Source organism: Thalassophryne amazonica, chromosome 6 (genome assembly GCF_902500255.1).
Source record: "Thalassophryne amazonica chromosome 6, fThaAma1.1, whole genome shotgun sequence".
Classification (NCBI taxonomy): Eukaryota; Metazoa; Chordata; class Actinopteri; order Batrachoidiformes; family Batrachoididae; genus Thalassophryne; species Thalassophryne amazonica.
The window spans coordinates 40,044,799-40,060,523 of record NC_047108.1 but is presented as its reverse complement, the minus strand read 5'-3'; the positions used below and the strand labels follow the sequence as shown (position 1 = coordinate 40,060,523).

The 15,725-nt window shown below is 40.2% G+C and overlaps 1 protein-coding gene across 2 annotated transcripts in view; it reads right to left on the bottom strand.

The window, feature by feature from the left end:
• hsd17b10 (hydroxysteroid (17-beta) dehydrogenase 10) overlaps positions 1–15,725 on the bottom strand; it is a 62,422-nt gene that overhangs the window by 22,239 nt on the left and 24,458 nt on the right. Inside the window, exon 1 of one of the 2 annotated variants that reach the window (XM_034172033.1) lies at positions 9,712–9,772. The exons of the other annotated variant lie outside the window; for it this stretch is intronic. Coding sequence (XP_034027924.1) covers positions 9,712–9,735 — 24 coding nt within the window. The 5' untranslated portion in view covers positions 9,736–9,772. Of the gene's footprint in view, positions 1–9,711; positions 9,773–15,725 lie in introns of those variants that run through there. 2 annotated transcript variants of the gene reach the window in all.

The window sequence follows — 15,725 nt, the reverse complement described above, 5'->3', positions numbered from 1 at the left end:
GTTGACCATAAAATGTTATTACAGAGATTAGAGCATGCCATAGGTATTAAAGGGACTGCGCTGCAGTGGTTTGAATCATATTTATCTAATAGATTACAATTTGTTCATGTAAATGGGGAATCTTCTTCACAGACTAAGGTTAATTATGGAGTTCCACAAGGTTCTGTGCTAGGACCAATTTTATTCACTTTATACATGCTTCCCTTAGGCAGTATTATTAGACGGTATTGCTTAAATTTTCATTGTTATGCAGATGATACCCAGCTTTATCTATCCATGAAGCCAGAGGACACACACCAATTAGCTAAACTGCAGGATTGTCTTACAGACATAAAGACATGGATGACCTCTAATTTCCTGCTTTTAAACTCAGATAAAACTGAAGTTATTGTACTTGGCCCCACAAATCTTAGAAACATGGTGTCTAACCAGATCCTTACTCTGGATGGCATTACCCTGACCTCTAGTAATACTGTGAGAAATCTTGCAGTCATTTTTGATCAGGATATGTCATTCAAAGTGCATATTAAACAAATATGTAGGACTGCTTTTTTGCATTTACGCAATATCTCTAAAATTAGAAAGGTCTTGTCTCAGGGTGATGCTAAAAACTAATTCATGCATTTATTTCCTCTAGGCTGGACTATTGTAATTCATTATTATCAGGTTGTCCTAAAAGTTCCCTGAAAAGCCTTCAGTTAATTCAAAATGCTGCAGCTAGAGTACTAACGGGGACTAGAAGGAGAGAGCATATCTCACCCATATTGGCCTGTCTTCATTGGCTTCCTGTTAATTCTAGAATAGAATTTAAAATTCTTCTTCTTACTTATAAGGTTTTGAATAATCAGGTCCCATCTCATCTTAGGGACCTCATAGTACCATATCACCCCAATAGAGCGCTTCGCTCTCAGATTGCAGGCTTACTTGTAGTTCCTAGGGTTTGTAAGAGTAGAATGGGAGGCAGAGCTTTCAGCTTTCAGGCTCCTCTCCTGTGGAACCAGCTCCCAATTCAGATCAGGGAGACAGACACCCTCTCTACTTTTAAGATTAGGCTTAAAACTTTCGTTTTTGCTAAAGCTTATAGTTAGGGCTGGATCAGGTGACCCTGAACCATCCCTTAGTTATGCTGCTATAGACTTAGACTGCTGGGGGGTTCCCATGATGCACTGAGTGTTTCTTTCTCTTTTTGTTCTGTATGCACCACTCTGCATTTAATCATTAGTGATTGATCTCTGCTCCCCTCCACAGCATGTCTTTTTCCTGGTTCTCTCCCTCAGCCCCAACCAGTCCCAGCAGAAGACTGCCCCTCCCTGAGCCTGGTTCCGCTGGAGGTTTCTTCCTGTTAAAAGGGAGTTTTTCCTTCCCACTGTCGCCAAGTGCTTGCTCACAGGGGGTCGTTTTGACCATTGGAGTTTTTACGTAATTATTGTATGGCCTTGCCTTACAATATAAAGCGCCTTGGGGCAACTGTTTGTTGTGATTTGGCGCTATATAAATAAAATTGATTGATTGATTGATTATCTCAGCAAAGGAGAAGTGCTCACTATCACAGATTTAGACTGGTTTGTGAACAATATTTGAGGGAAATGGTGATATTGTGTATGTGGAAAAAGTTTTAGATCTTTGAGTTCATCTCATACAAAATGGGAGCAAAACCAAAAGTGTTGCGTTTATATTTTTGTTGAGTGTAGTAAGGTGCACAAATGCAGGTGAAGAAAATCTAACCATCTTCAAGGGGAGGATCAGGACAAAGCGTTTTCGTCCCCAACCAGAGAGTGACAAACAAATCAAATCAATTTTATTTATATAGCGCCAAATCACAACAAACAGTTGCCCCAAGGCGCTTTATATTGTAAGGCAAAAGCCATACAATAATTATAGAAAAACCCAACGGTCAAAACAACCCCCTGTGAGCAAGGACTTGGCGACAGTGGGAAGGCAAAACTCCCTTTTAACAGGAAGAAACCTCCAGCAGAACCAGGCTCAGGGAGGGGCAGTCTTCTGCTGGGACTGGTTGGGGCTGAGGGGAGAGAATCAGGAAAAAGACATGCTGTGGAAGAGAGCAGAGATCAATCACTAATGATTAAATACAGAGTGGTGCATACAGAGCAAAAAGAGAAAGAAACACTCAGTGCATCATGGGAACCCCCCAGCAGTCTAAGTCTATAGCAGCATAACTAAGGGATGGTTCAGGGTCACCTGATCCAGCCCTAACTATAAGCTTTAGCAAAAAGGAAAGTTTTACGCCTAATCTTAAAAGTAGAGAGGGTGTCTGTCTCCCTGATCCGAATTGGGAGCTGGTTCCACAGGAGAGGAGCCTGAAAGCTGAAGACTCTGCCTCCCATTCTACTCTTAAAAACCCTAGGAACTACAAGTAAGCCTGCAGTCTGAGAGCGAAGCGCTCTATTGGGGTGATATGGTACTATGAGGTCCCTAAGATGGGACCTGATTATTCAAAACCTTATAAGTAAGAAGAATAATTTTAAATTCTATTCTAGAATTAACAGGAAGCCAATGAAGAGAGGCCAATATGGGTGAAATATGCTCTCTCCTTCTAGTCCCCATCAGTACTCTAGCTGCAGCATTTTGAATTAACTGAAGGCTTTTCAGGGAACTTTTAGGACAACCTGATAATAATGAATTACAATAGTCCAGCCTAGAGGAAATAAATGCATGAATTAGTTTTTCAGCATCACTCTGAGACAAGACCTTTCTAATTTTAGAGATATTGCGCAAATGCAAAAAAGCAGTCCTACAGATTTGCTTAATATGCGCATTGAAGGACATATCCTGATCAAAAATGACTCCAAGATTTCTCACAGTATTACTAGAGGTCAGGGTAATGCCATCCAGAGTAAGGATCTGGTTAGACACCATGTTTCTAAGATTTGTGGAGCCAAGTACAATAGCTTCAGTTTTATCTGAATTTAAAAGCAGGAAATTAGAGGTCATCCATGACTTTATGTCTGTAAAACATTCCTCCAGTTTAACTAATTGGTGTGTGCCCTCTGGCTTCATGGATAGATAAAGCTGGGTATCATCTGCGTAACAATGAAAATTTAAGCAATGCTTTCTAATAATACTGCCTAAGGGAAGCATGTATAAAGTGAATAAAATTGGTCCTAGCACAGAACCTTGTGGAACTCCATAATTAACCTTAGTCTGTGAAGAAGACTCCCCATTTACATTAACAAATTGTAATCTATTAGATAAATATGATTCAAACCACCGCAGCGCAGTGCCTTTAATACCTATGGCATGCTCTAATCTCTGTAATAACATTTTATGGTCAACAGTATCAAAAGCAGCACTGAGGTCTAACAGGACAAGCACAGAGATGAGTCCACTGTCTGAGGCCATAAGAAGATCATTTGTAACCTTCACTAATGCTGTTTCTGTACTATGATGAATTCTAAAACCTGACTGAAACTCTTCAAATAGACCATTCCTCTGCAGATGATCAGTTAGCTGTTTTACAACTACCCTTTCAAGAATTTCTGAGATAAAAGGAAGGTTGGAGATTGGCCTATAATTAGCTAAGATAGCTGGGTCAAGTGATGGCTTTTTAAGTAATGCTTTAATTACTGCCACCTTAAAAGCCTGTGGTACATAGCCAACTAATAAAGATAGATTGATCATATTTAGGATCGAAGCATTAATTAACGGTAGGGCTTCCTTGAGCAGCCTGGTAGGAATGGGGTCTAATAGACATGTTGATGGTTTGGAGGAAGTAACTAATGAAAATAACTCAGACAGAACAATCGGAGAGAAAGAGTCTAACCAAATACCAGCATTACTGAAAGCAGCCAAAGATAACGATATGTCTTTGGGATGGTTATGAGTAATTTTTTCTCTAATAGTTAAAATTTTATTAGCAAAGAAAGTCAGGAAGTCATTACTAGTTAAAGTTAAAGGAATACTCGGCTCAATAGAGCTCTGACTCTTTGTCAGCCTGGCTACAGTGCTGAAAAGAAACCTGGGGTTGTTATTTTCTTCAATTAGTGATGAGTAATAAGATGTCCTAGCTTTACGGAGGGCTTTTTTATAGAGCAACAGACTCTTTTTCCAGGCTAAGTGAAGATCTTCTAAATTAGTGAGACGCCATTTCCTCTCCAACTTACGGGTTATCTGCTTTAAGCTGCGAGTTTGTGAGTTATACCACGGAGTCAGGCACCTCTGATATAAGGCTCTCTCTTTCAGAGGAGCTACAGCATCCAAAGTTGTGCTCAATGAGGATGTAAAACTACTGACGAGATAATCTATCTCACTCACAGAGTTTAGGTAGCTACTCTGCACTGTGTTGGTATATGGCACTGGAGAACATAAAGAAGGAATCATATCCTTAAACCTAGTTACAGCGCTTTCCGAAAGACTTCTACTGTAACGAAACTTATTCCCCACTGCTGGGTAGTCCATTAAAGTAAATGTAAATGTTATTAAGAAATAATCAGACAGAAGCGTTTTCAGGGAATACTGTTAAGTCTTCAATTTCCATACCATAAGTCAGAACAAGATCTAAAGTATGGTTAAAGTGGTGGGTGGACTCATTTACATTTTGAGTGAAGCCAATTGAGTCTAATAATAGATTAAATGCAGTGTTGAGGCTGTCATTCTCAGCATCTATGTGGATGTTAAAATCGCCCACTATAATTATCTTATCTGAGCTAAGCACTAAGTTAGACAAAAGGTCTGAAAATTCACAGAGAAACTCACAGTAACGACCAGTTGGACGATAGATAACAACAAATAAAACTGGTTTTTGGGACTTCCAATTTGGATGGACAAGACTAAGAGTCAAGCTTTCAAATAAATTAAAGCTCTGTCTGGGTTTTTGATTAATTAATAAGCTGGAGTGGAAGATTGCTGCTAATCCTCCCCCTCAGCCCGAGCTACGAGCATTCTGACAGTTAATGTGACTCGGGGGTGCTGACTCATTTAAACTAACATATTCATCCTGCTGTAACCAGGTTTCTGTAAGGCAGAATAAATCAATATGTTGATCAATTATTATATCATTTACTGACAGAGACTTAGAAGAGAGAGACCTAATGTTTAATAAACCACATTTAACTGTTTGAGTCTGTGGTGCAGTTGAAGGTGCTATATTATTTTTTCTTTTTGAATTTTTATGCTTAAATAGATTTTTACTGGTTGTTAGTGGTCTGGGAGCAGGCACCGTCTCTACGGGGATGGGGTATTGGGGGGATGGCAAGGGGAGAGAAGCTGCAGAGAGGTGTGTAAGACTACAACTCTGCTTCCTGGTCCCAACCTTGGATAGTCGCGGTTTGGAGGGTTTAATAAAATTGGCCAGATTTCTAGAAATGAGAGCTGCTCCCTCTAAAGTGGGATGGATGCCGTCTCTCCTAACAAGACCAGGTTTTCCCCAGAAGCTTTGCCAATTATCTATGAAGCCCACCTAATTTTTTGGACACCACTCAGACAGCCAGGAATTCAAGGAGAACATGAGGCCAAACATGTCACTCCCGGTCCGACTGGGGAGGGGCCCAGAGAAAACTACAGAGTCCAACATTGTTTTTGTAAAGTTACACACCGATTCAATGTTAATTTTAGTGACCTCCAATTGGCGTAACCGGGTGTCGTTACTGCCGACGTGAATTACAATCTTACCAAATTTACGCTTAGCTTTAGCCAGCAGTTTCAAATTTCCTTCAATGTCGCCTGCTCTGGCCCCCGGAAGACAACTGACTATGGTTGCTGGTGTCGCTAACTTCACATTTCTCAAAACAGAGTCGCCAATAACCAGAGTTTGTTCCTCGGCGGGTGTGTCGCCGAGTGGGGAAAAACGGTTAGAGATGTGAACGGGTTGGTGGTGTACAGGGGGCTTCTGTTTAGGACTACGCTTCCTCCTCACAGTCACCCAGCCAGCCTGTTAACCCGGCTGCTCGGGATCTGCTGGTGGACAGCTAACGGCGGCTAAGCTACCATGGTGTGCACCGACTACAGGGGCCTGGCTAGCTGTAGGATTTTCCAAGGTGCGGAGCCGAGTCTCCAATTCGCCCAGCCTGGCCTCCAAAGCTACGAATAAGCTACACTTATTACAAATACCATTACTGCTAAAGGAGGCCGAGGAATAACTAAACATTTCACACCCAGAGCAGAAAAGTGCGGGAGAGACAGGAGAAGCCACCATGCTAAACCGGCTAAGAGCTAGTAGCTGCGCTAAGCTAGCGGATTCCTAAAAACACACAAAGTGAATAATGTGTAAATAATTTAGAGGTGATTCAGCAGAGTGAATGCTTTAGTTAAGGCACATGAAGATTACACTGTGAAACAAATCGTTATCTAGATCAATCTAACTACGCAGATTAAACAGCTAACAGATACAGCAAAACACCGCTGTGCTCCAGAACAGGAAGTGATACAATACCGCAGTGAGAGCCAACCACCAGACAACACCTCAGACACAGCCTAAGCCAACTATTAAACGGTCTATGCTTTTATCTTGTGATGACACAATTTTATATGATCTGAAGTATCTTTTTAATGATAGTGAGGAGTACATTTTAAATGGCCAATGTGTTTTTAGTGTTGATGATTTTACGAACACGGGTGATTTCGGTGCTATTTACCAGTTATGCAACTCCAACAGTTCTACCTCGGAAATTTCCGCAGGTATTTTTATTGATAGTGTCTCTGCCACTAGTGTTTTTAACCATGCCAATGTTTTTAAGGAGTGTACTGACCCTGTTTCAGTCACGTCCCAAGCTAACCTGGGAAACATCACATCAATCTAAATCATGCAAGCCAATGTTGACAGTCTCAGTTATAAAAAAGATGAATTCTTCTTGCGTGTGGAGATGGACAAGCCAGATTTTATATGCCTAAATAAGGTCCTTCCTAAATATTCATCAGATGCTCTGATCTGTGAGATTGACTTCAAAATCCAAGGCTATACTATGTACTGCGCTGAAGTCATGAGACGTGGCACCATAACTTGCACAAGAAATCATATCCCTACCAAGCAAATTTACTGTTCAGCCCTGGTTGACAGTCATAACCAGTACAGTCCTTGACAACAAAACAGTTGTATTATGCAATACATATCGTAGCCCATCCTCAGATGTTAATTATGACAACATTCTTATGGAACAAATCAATGTTATCTGTGCAATGGACCATGATGAACTGGTGCTTTGTGGAGACTTTAACCTGCATGACATCGACTGGATAAGCCAATCCAGTTCAAGTACCTCTTCAAGCAGGTTCATCAATTGTTTCCAAGACAACTACCTAACTTAGTTAGTGACAGAATGCACCCGTTCAGAGAAGGTCAGAGAGAATCTCTACTCGACCTTATACTGACCGACAACCCCAGCCTCATAAGTGAAGTACAGTACCAGCCACCGCTCGGGAAAAGTGATCATATTACCTTGTTGTATCACCTGAAGTACGCAAGTAACAGTCAAAGCTCGGACAGAAAAAACTAAACATTTATAGAGCCAACTATGATGACATGCGAAGTGACCTGGAAACATGCGACTGGGACTCATTTCTAAATGGTTTAAATGTCGAGGATTCTTGGAATAAGTTCGAGAGCATTTTGCAAGCAGTCACCCAAAAGTATGTACCTTTGGCTAAGTTTGGAAAGTCAAGAAAGAAGTGGATGACCACAGAAGCAATAAATGCTATCAAAGAGAAACACCAAGCCCATAATAAATATAGAAAGAACAAGACTATAGAAAACCTTGAAAGTTACCGATTGGCCAGAAATAAAGCTACCAAGATGATACGGGAGGCCAGATCAAATTACGAACGGAGAATAGCTGACCATGTAAAAGACAACCCAAAAGAGTTTTGGGGGTATGTGAAGTCTCAGCTCAGCAAGGACAGTGGCATACCCACGTTAACACGCAAAGACGGAACTTCTGCCATTAACCCTGAAGAAAAGGCCAAATTTCTCAACTCTTTCTTCTCAAGCGTATTCACACACGAAAGTTTAGAAGATATCCCAAAGGCAAGAACACCGGAGCTTGAATCTTTCCTCACCACAGTCGACATTACTGAGCAGGCCATCTGTGATGAAATCAAAGCTATAAAAAGTGGGAGATCTGCAGGGCCTGACGGCATCCATCCACAAATCCTAAAAGAAACCAGTAGACAGATCGCCAAGCCACTAGCCAAAATCTTCACCAAGTCCATGGATGCAGGTCTAGTCCTTTCCTGGTGGAAAGAGGCCACGGTAGTCCCGATTTTCAAGAAGGGGAAGCGTTCAGACCCTAGCAACTATAGACCTGTGAGCCTGACGAGTGTATGCGGTAAGCTGATGGAAAGAACTGTGAGAAAACACGTCCTGCGCTACATTGACAACAACAAACTGTTTACCCCAGGTCAACATGGATTCCGGAGTGGAAGGTCGTGCTGCACCCAACTTCTTACTGTGACTGAGCAATGGACAGACCTCTTAGACAAGTGCACGCCTTTTGATTGTGTATATCTTGACTTTCAAAAGGCGTTTGACGCAGTACCTCACCAACTTTTATTAGAAAAGTTACAAGCATTTGGCATCAGAAAAATACTTCATGACTGGATGAAATCATTTCTGCTAGGAAGAAAACAAAGGGTCAGAGTGGATGACACATTATCGGACTGGGCCAACGTCACCAGTGGTATACCACAAGGGTCGGTACTAGGCCCAACGCTATTTCTGATCTTCATAAATGATTTACCAGACACAATTAAGTCTGCAACAGCTCTATTTGCCGATGACAGCAAGATCTTCGCGCCACTTAAAGAACAAGCTGATATTGACTCCCTACAAGAAGACTTGAACAGCCTGTACTCATGGTCGTGCAAATGGCAGTTGCCATTTAACTTGTCAAAAGAAGAAAAGGACCTCTGTGTCTTGTTTGATGACACACTGACTTTCAGTGCCCACCACGATGCTGCAGTGGCTAAATCAAATGCAAGGCTGGGACTAATCAAGCATTCATTCCACGACATGCAATCCACAACCTTTAAGCAACTATACAAATCTCTAGCGAGGCCTATAGTTGAGTACTGCACAGTTGTTACCCACCCTGTGTACAGGCGAGATGAGGACAGGATTGAAAAAGTACAGAGACGTGCAACGAAGCTTGTTAAGGACCTGAAAACTCTGCCTTACACTGAACGTCTGCAAACACTTCACTTACCCACGTTAAAGTACAGGCACAGAAGAACTGACATTCTACAAGTGCATAGCATTCTTAATGGGATTGATTACCTTGAAGTGTCCCAGTTCTTCTCACTACAGACATGAGGCAGACCACGCTCTAATGGGTTCAAGATTTTCAAGCAACATTGCCAGACTAAACTTAGAGGCAACAGTTTTAGCCAGGGAGTAGTGGATCCATGGAATGCCCTGCCCACCGAAATTGTGGCAGCTCCATCTTTGAACCATCTTAAATCGTCTCTCGAACGGCACTGGAAACGTGACTCAAATGGAATTTAGTGACAATATATAATTATATACACTAAAACAGGTACTGGGTTTAACGAAGAGGATAAACAGTCAGTGACTGACAATCCTAACACTCAGTTAAGTAAGTGGGTTTGCTCTCCTCATGGAGGTTAGCTCCAAAAACCTCCAAGCTAAAAACACGGCAGCGCCCGCAGACAGCTGCCGCTCATCACCGCACACCTTTCACTAAGCTTTGAGGCAACATAAGCTCAGAGTGCGGCGTGAAAACGACTTTTTACTCCTTTCCTCACCTTGATACAACGAATGTTCGCCATGTTCGTCTCAGAGCCGGATGTGACGCCACCACAAAGATCGTATACGCCCACTGATCTGTATACAACACTGGATCGCTCATTGGCCAATATTTTTGAAGCAAACCGGCCGCCATATTACCACTCCGATGTCCTGCTCCTGAACGCACTTTTCTATTGATCTTTATTGAGGCGCACGCAACTTTAGTACTTTTTTTGTTAAAAATGTCTTCACGTGCAGCTATAAACTGCGCAAATCGCCAGATCAAAGACTGTGGACGAACATTTCACCTGTGAGTATGTCCCTTATTCCAGCCTATAGGCATGATAATAAGTGGCTTATTAACACATGTGTAGTAGCCACGTTGTTTTGTGTTGGACGAACTATTTTAAGACATTTATGTCTGCTTGAGCATAGTTGTGGAGCTTTAGGTGTTATTACGAGTTTTATTACTTATATTAGGCTGAAGCTCACAGAGCTGTGTGTATAAATGTACTCTCCTGTAGCTAGTTAAGTGGTGTTTTATTGTTTTAGTGCAACTATTAAAAAAACAACAAAAAAAAACACTATTTCTGTATTATCCATCATGAATTTTGTTATCCATCCACTTTTGTTCATGATATTGTACCAACACACACGCACATACATATATATGCTTGCTGATGATTCCACAACACTTGTATAAACTTTGGTTAAAGAATGATAATTTAGAATTGAGTATTTGTCCCAGTGAGATATGAGTGAGAATTGAAGGGAAGAAAGTGTTAAAGTAATAAAAGAAAATAAATCAAATAGCTAATTATGTCAGGCATAGATTAGGAGGGATCAATCTTACATTATTCGAAGAACAAAAATAAGTAAATGAGAATCAGCTGTTATTACTTGAAATTGTTGATGTTCTAATAAGCTGTGTGCGGTCTGCGTTAAGTTGGGAGTGACAAGATGGCCGCCAGCTTGCTTCAGCGGATTGTAGTGTGTGTGTGTGTGTGTGTGTTCGGGGGGCGCAATGAGCGATCCAGTAATATATACAGGTCAGTGTATATGCTACAGAGCGATGCTACCTTTTTGTAGTTCCGTTCGCTCGGTGGGATTTGTATGTTTGTATGTTATGATCAAAACCAAAAGAGGCGGATTTGAATCCGTCATTGTTGCCTTTAAAGTTAAATGGTTGAATGAATATATTTCTCAATCTATGTGGCGCCACATCCCTCACAAAATGTGATTTTGAAGTGTGCTTTTCATCTCCACAGCTCTTTAGTCCATCTTCAAATCTGTTACATAACCAATAGGATATTTGTACATTACTTATTGACACCAGATAGATTAAAATCTATTTGCTGCCCATTGATTTTACAGTGAATACTTTCCCTTCAAGAAAAATAAATCTTGCAAAGCCATATTCCTGCTGCTCCTTTATTCTGATGGTACAAACAACTGCCCACTGCCAGTTCTCTTAAAGTTGATTAGTTTTTAGTTGGTTTGTTTTTTAGAAGAAATGTGATAAATTTGGTTTATAAACAAAACTTTTTTGGGGGGGGGGGGGGGGGGGGCGCGATTTCACTGTACATTGTGTTTGGGATACAGCATAGAGGTCTCCTTAAGGAGAAAGTTTTCCTTTAAAATAACATCCTGTTGCCCTAAAAATCTAAGAAGCCCATTTTAGAATAACATCTTCAGTTTATTCTGGTAATAGCTTTCCACACAAAACATTTAAATTCCAAGCTTATTATGCGTTTTTTTCCTTTAAACTGAACATCTATTTAGAAAATGTTCATGTCACCTTTTTTGTATCTTTAAATCTTGATGCGGTTACCAGTGAACACATATTTCTTTTAAATATATTGTGTACTTTTTATTGATGTGTACTTTATGGACAGTGTAAATATTTCTGTCAAGCTGGTTATTATCTTATTCATACTTGTACGTGGAAGTTCTCATTCAAGTGTTCCTTCATAACTTTGGAGCACTGAAATCAATGCAGAGTACAAATCTATCACTCTGTTCATGTTATTTTTGTATGTTTTACATTACTCCCTGTTTCTAATGCATTTGTTTTTTCTGCTTATATTTGATTCCCATTTAGTTTCCATTGTTGTTTAATACTTGTCAACTTTTGTTTGCTCACTGGCTAAATTGTGAAGTTTATTTGAACTTCAGAATAGTTCACTCAAAGGAATTCAAACTGAAAATGTTAAGTCACATTTACCTTGTTCACTTTTTTGTAGCATGTCTGCACACATAATACACATACTGTAAACTTCAGAGTGTGTGGATAAAATCCTGACCCACGTATGTTACAGATGTTACAGAGTATTAAAAAAAAGAATCTGTATTTTACACCAGCAAAACAAGGCATCAGATAGGAATTAAATTGCAATATTTGCCAACAAATTACAAGGTCACTGATACAGTGTCACTTAGAATGTACAATATAATCTCTTTGAAGTCTCCAAGCAAAACCATAACTTCAGGCTTCCCAGGGCAGACAGCGCACCAACAAAACTTATATTGTGCAAGGCATCAGACAGGAATTAAATTACACAATTTTTTTTTAACAAATTACAAGGTCATTGATACAGTGTCACTTAGAATGTACAATATAATCTCTTTGAAGTCTCCAAGCAAAACCATAACTTCAGGCTTCCCAGGGCAGACAGCGCACCAACAAAACTTATATTGTGCAAGGCATCAGACAGGAATTAAATTACACAATTTTTTTTTAACAAATTACAAGGTCACTGATACAGTGTCACTTAGAATGTACAATATAATCTCTTTGAAGTCTCCAAGCAAAACCATAACTTCAGGCTTCCCAGGGCAGACAGCGCACCAACAAAACTTATATTGTGCAAGGCATCAGACAGGAATTAAATTACACAATTTTTTTTTAACAAATTACAAGGTCATTGATACAGTGTCACTTAGAATGTACAATATAATCTCTTTGAAGTCTCCAAGCAAAACCATAACTTCAGGCTTCCCAGGGCAGACAGCGCACCAACAAAACTTATATTGTGCAAGGCATCAGACAGGAATTAAATTACACAATTTTTTTTAAACAAATTACAAGGTCACTGACACAGAGTGTCACTTAGAATGAAAAAGTGAGGGGGGGGGGGGTGTAAGATCAAGTTATATGTAACAGGGAGGGGCTTGTCCAAAAATGGCCTATTTTTGCATTCTGTAATTTTTGAACGGCCCCTAAGGTCCACCATGGGAATAAGTATAGCATTCTTGTGATAACTTTGTAGTAGTGCTCCTTCTTTATGGCATTTACCATGTAGTTTTTAGTTTAAGTTCTAACTTATTTGCATGATTTCTGCATATACCTGTAGTGAGTTATAAATACAATAATTTTCCTTCAAAATGTCAAAAAACTTTTCAGACTGTTCCAATGATTCAACATTCAATACTGTTTGAGGTGCAATAAACACAAAATAACCACAAACACTACATTTTGAAAAACATATCAAACAGCACAAAATAATGTTTGGAAACCATAACATTGTGCACTTTTGGAACCAAGTGTGAAACTTTGTGTACTGGGGTTTTTTGTTTTTTTTGGTATGCTGATTCCAAATGAAGATGGAGACAAGTGATCTGCCCAACACTTCTATGTCTAATTTGCATAAATCCAACATGGTGGATTTCCGCCATTTTCAAAATTATTCAAGTCATAGCCTGGGAACTGTTGACTGTATCAACTATTGCAATGTGTTCAGCAAACTGCCTAAGCCAGTATCTAAGATCAGCTCCACTGACTTCACCCAACATGAAAATGCTTTACTGTACTCTTATATACAGTCGAACATCAACATTAACAGTAAATGAAGCTAGGAAGCATTTATTTGCTAATGGAAATTGGAGTCTGGAGCACATCCCACTTAGTGCTGCAGCCTTGCACCAGCATCGCAAGTGGGCAGTATTTCAGGCTGGACACGCGTGGGGACAGGCTATGGTCCCATGTCCTGTACTCCCATCCCCCGATGACTGGGGATGGTGCAAGCACGAGGCAGGAACTGGAGTCCCTTGTGGACCACATTGCTTGAAACTGGACCTGCTTGTAGAGAACTGTTCAAGTGCAACTGCAAGAAGGGTTGCACAGGAAGATGCAGCTGTTATAAGGTCACACTCCAGCGCACTAAGCTCTGTTGATGCACTGGACAGTGCAATAAGTGAGAATAGAATCAGAGCTGTATATTTATCATTGCCATCTGCTGAATGACTGGTATTTGTATTTTTGTGTGGGGAAAGAAATTGCACTGATTAACCACATTTGGTCAAATTGTTTGCGTGCACCCCTTACCTAGATTTGATTTGTACGTGGTTTGCACAAAAAGCTATAACTCCTTTAAAAAAATAAGACAGGTAAGAAATAAAAAACAAAGAGTTTATCTAGTTTGTGTGATGATAGAAAGATATTTCTAGTACAAATTATTCCAGCAGGAAAACAGTTTTATGTACCCTTAACTCCTAAACAAATTAATTTTTATAGAATGGTGTCAAAGCAGTCAGTCTTTCCCAAACACTGGGCACACATAAATGAGCTTTTCATAGGCTGCATACTGCAGACTCTCTCAAATAACACGGGTAAACAAATGGGGTGATAGGAGCAGGTCTGTATAACTTAGCAAAGACAAAACGACATTTGCAATCTGAAAAGAGCATAAAATGAAAATACGTAGACAATACATACATGCCTATTTTGGAGATGGATGGATGGATGGATGAGATTTATTGTCATTGTCATTACACGAGTGCAACAACGAGATTACGTCCAAACTCAAATTATGTGAGGGTGGGGGAGCCGCAGCAACACGTAGTCGCGCTGCTGCCAGCTTGAGGGAGTCCCAAGCACCCAAGCATTTTGAAGACCAAAAAGAGATGGATCCATTCATTTTACAGCTCGTCTCCATCTATTTTTGGAATCAGCATCTTTTAAATATGTTTCATGGAAATTTTGGTTCTTGGTTCCAAAAGCGCACGTTGGCCCCTTATGTGCATCTATCCTGTCCACTTCAAAGCTCCTTTTCCTGTCATGCGGGCAAAAACAGCGATTTAGAGATGCAGTTTGGAGCCTTTAGCATTTTTTTCCACATCCGATGCCAAAGGTTTGTCGACAGAGTGAGAGCTCTTACTCACACAACGAATGTGAACAATGGGGTAAGATCTTATGCCCCACCCCTTACGTGCTTACTTAACCAGTGGGGGAGTACGTCAGGGAAAACACACACCCGCAAGCGCGCACACCTCGATCGGTCCAATCACAGTACAGTATCTCTACAGCTCACCGAGGCAGCTGACGGAACTGACGGTTTGAGGGATTTAATTCTCATTTTTGCAGTCAGAATGTAGTTTTTCACCAATAAAAGAATCAGCCATTTATCAGTGAATTTCCTCAAGTCAGTGGAAACATGCTAGTTTACATACTGGTTATCCCAATAAAATGTAGCTTGATTAGAGAAATAGTGTACATTACTAAGTGCATGGGAAAACAAATCGACATTTAAATTATTTAATATCTTTAACTGTGGAACACATAAAAAGAAGAAAATGCAAACTGAAAAAAAAAAAATCAAAAGTCAAAAGGGCTACAAAGCATAGATAATATAAAATGGCTGAAAAAACGTGACTATAAAAACAGACTTAAAAGTGAGATCAACAGCAACATCACAGTCACATCTCAGACATGTAGAGAAAATATTTGCTTTTAAAGTCAAGTTCACACTCCCACAAAATAAATAAATGAAAAATCCATAAAATTACCAAATTTTTCTTTACACTGGTATGGAACCAGCGACCTCGACCTCTGACCTTAATTGTTGACCACACACCCACACAGAGTGACAGTGGCCATTTACTTACTTCATTCAAGTTGTTTACTTACTTCAGTCAAGTTCAAGAGATACATCATTTTGGTTGACTTTCTGGTTGACATTTTGGCCAAATGCAGTGGTTGGCTAATGGTTAGCATATGGCCAACCATTAGCCAACCAAGTCACCCACGACTACA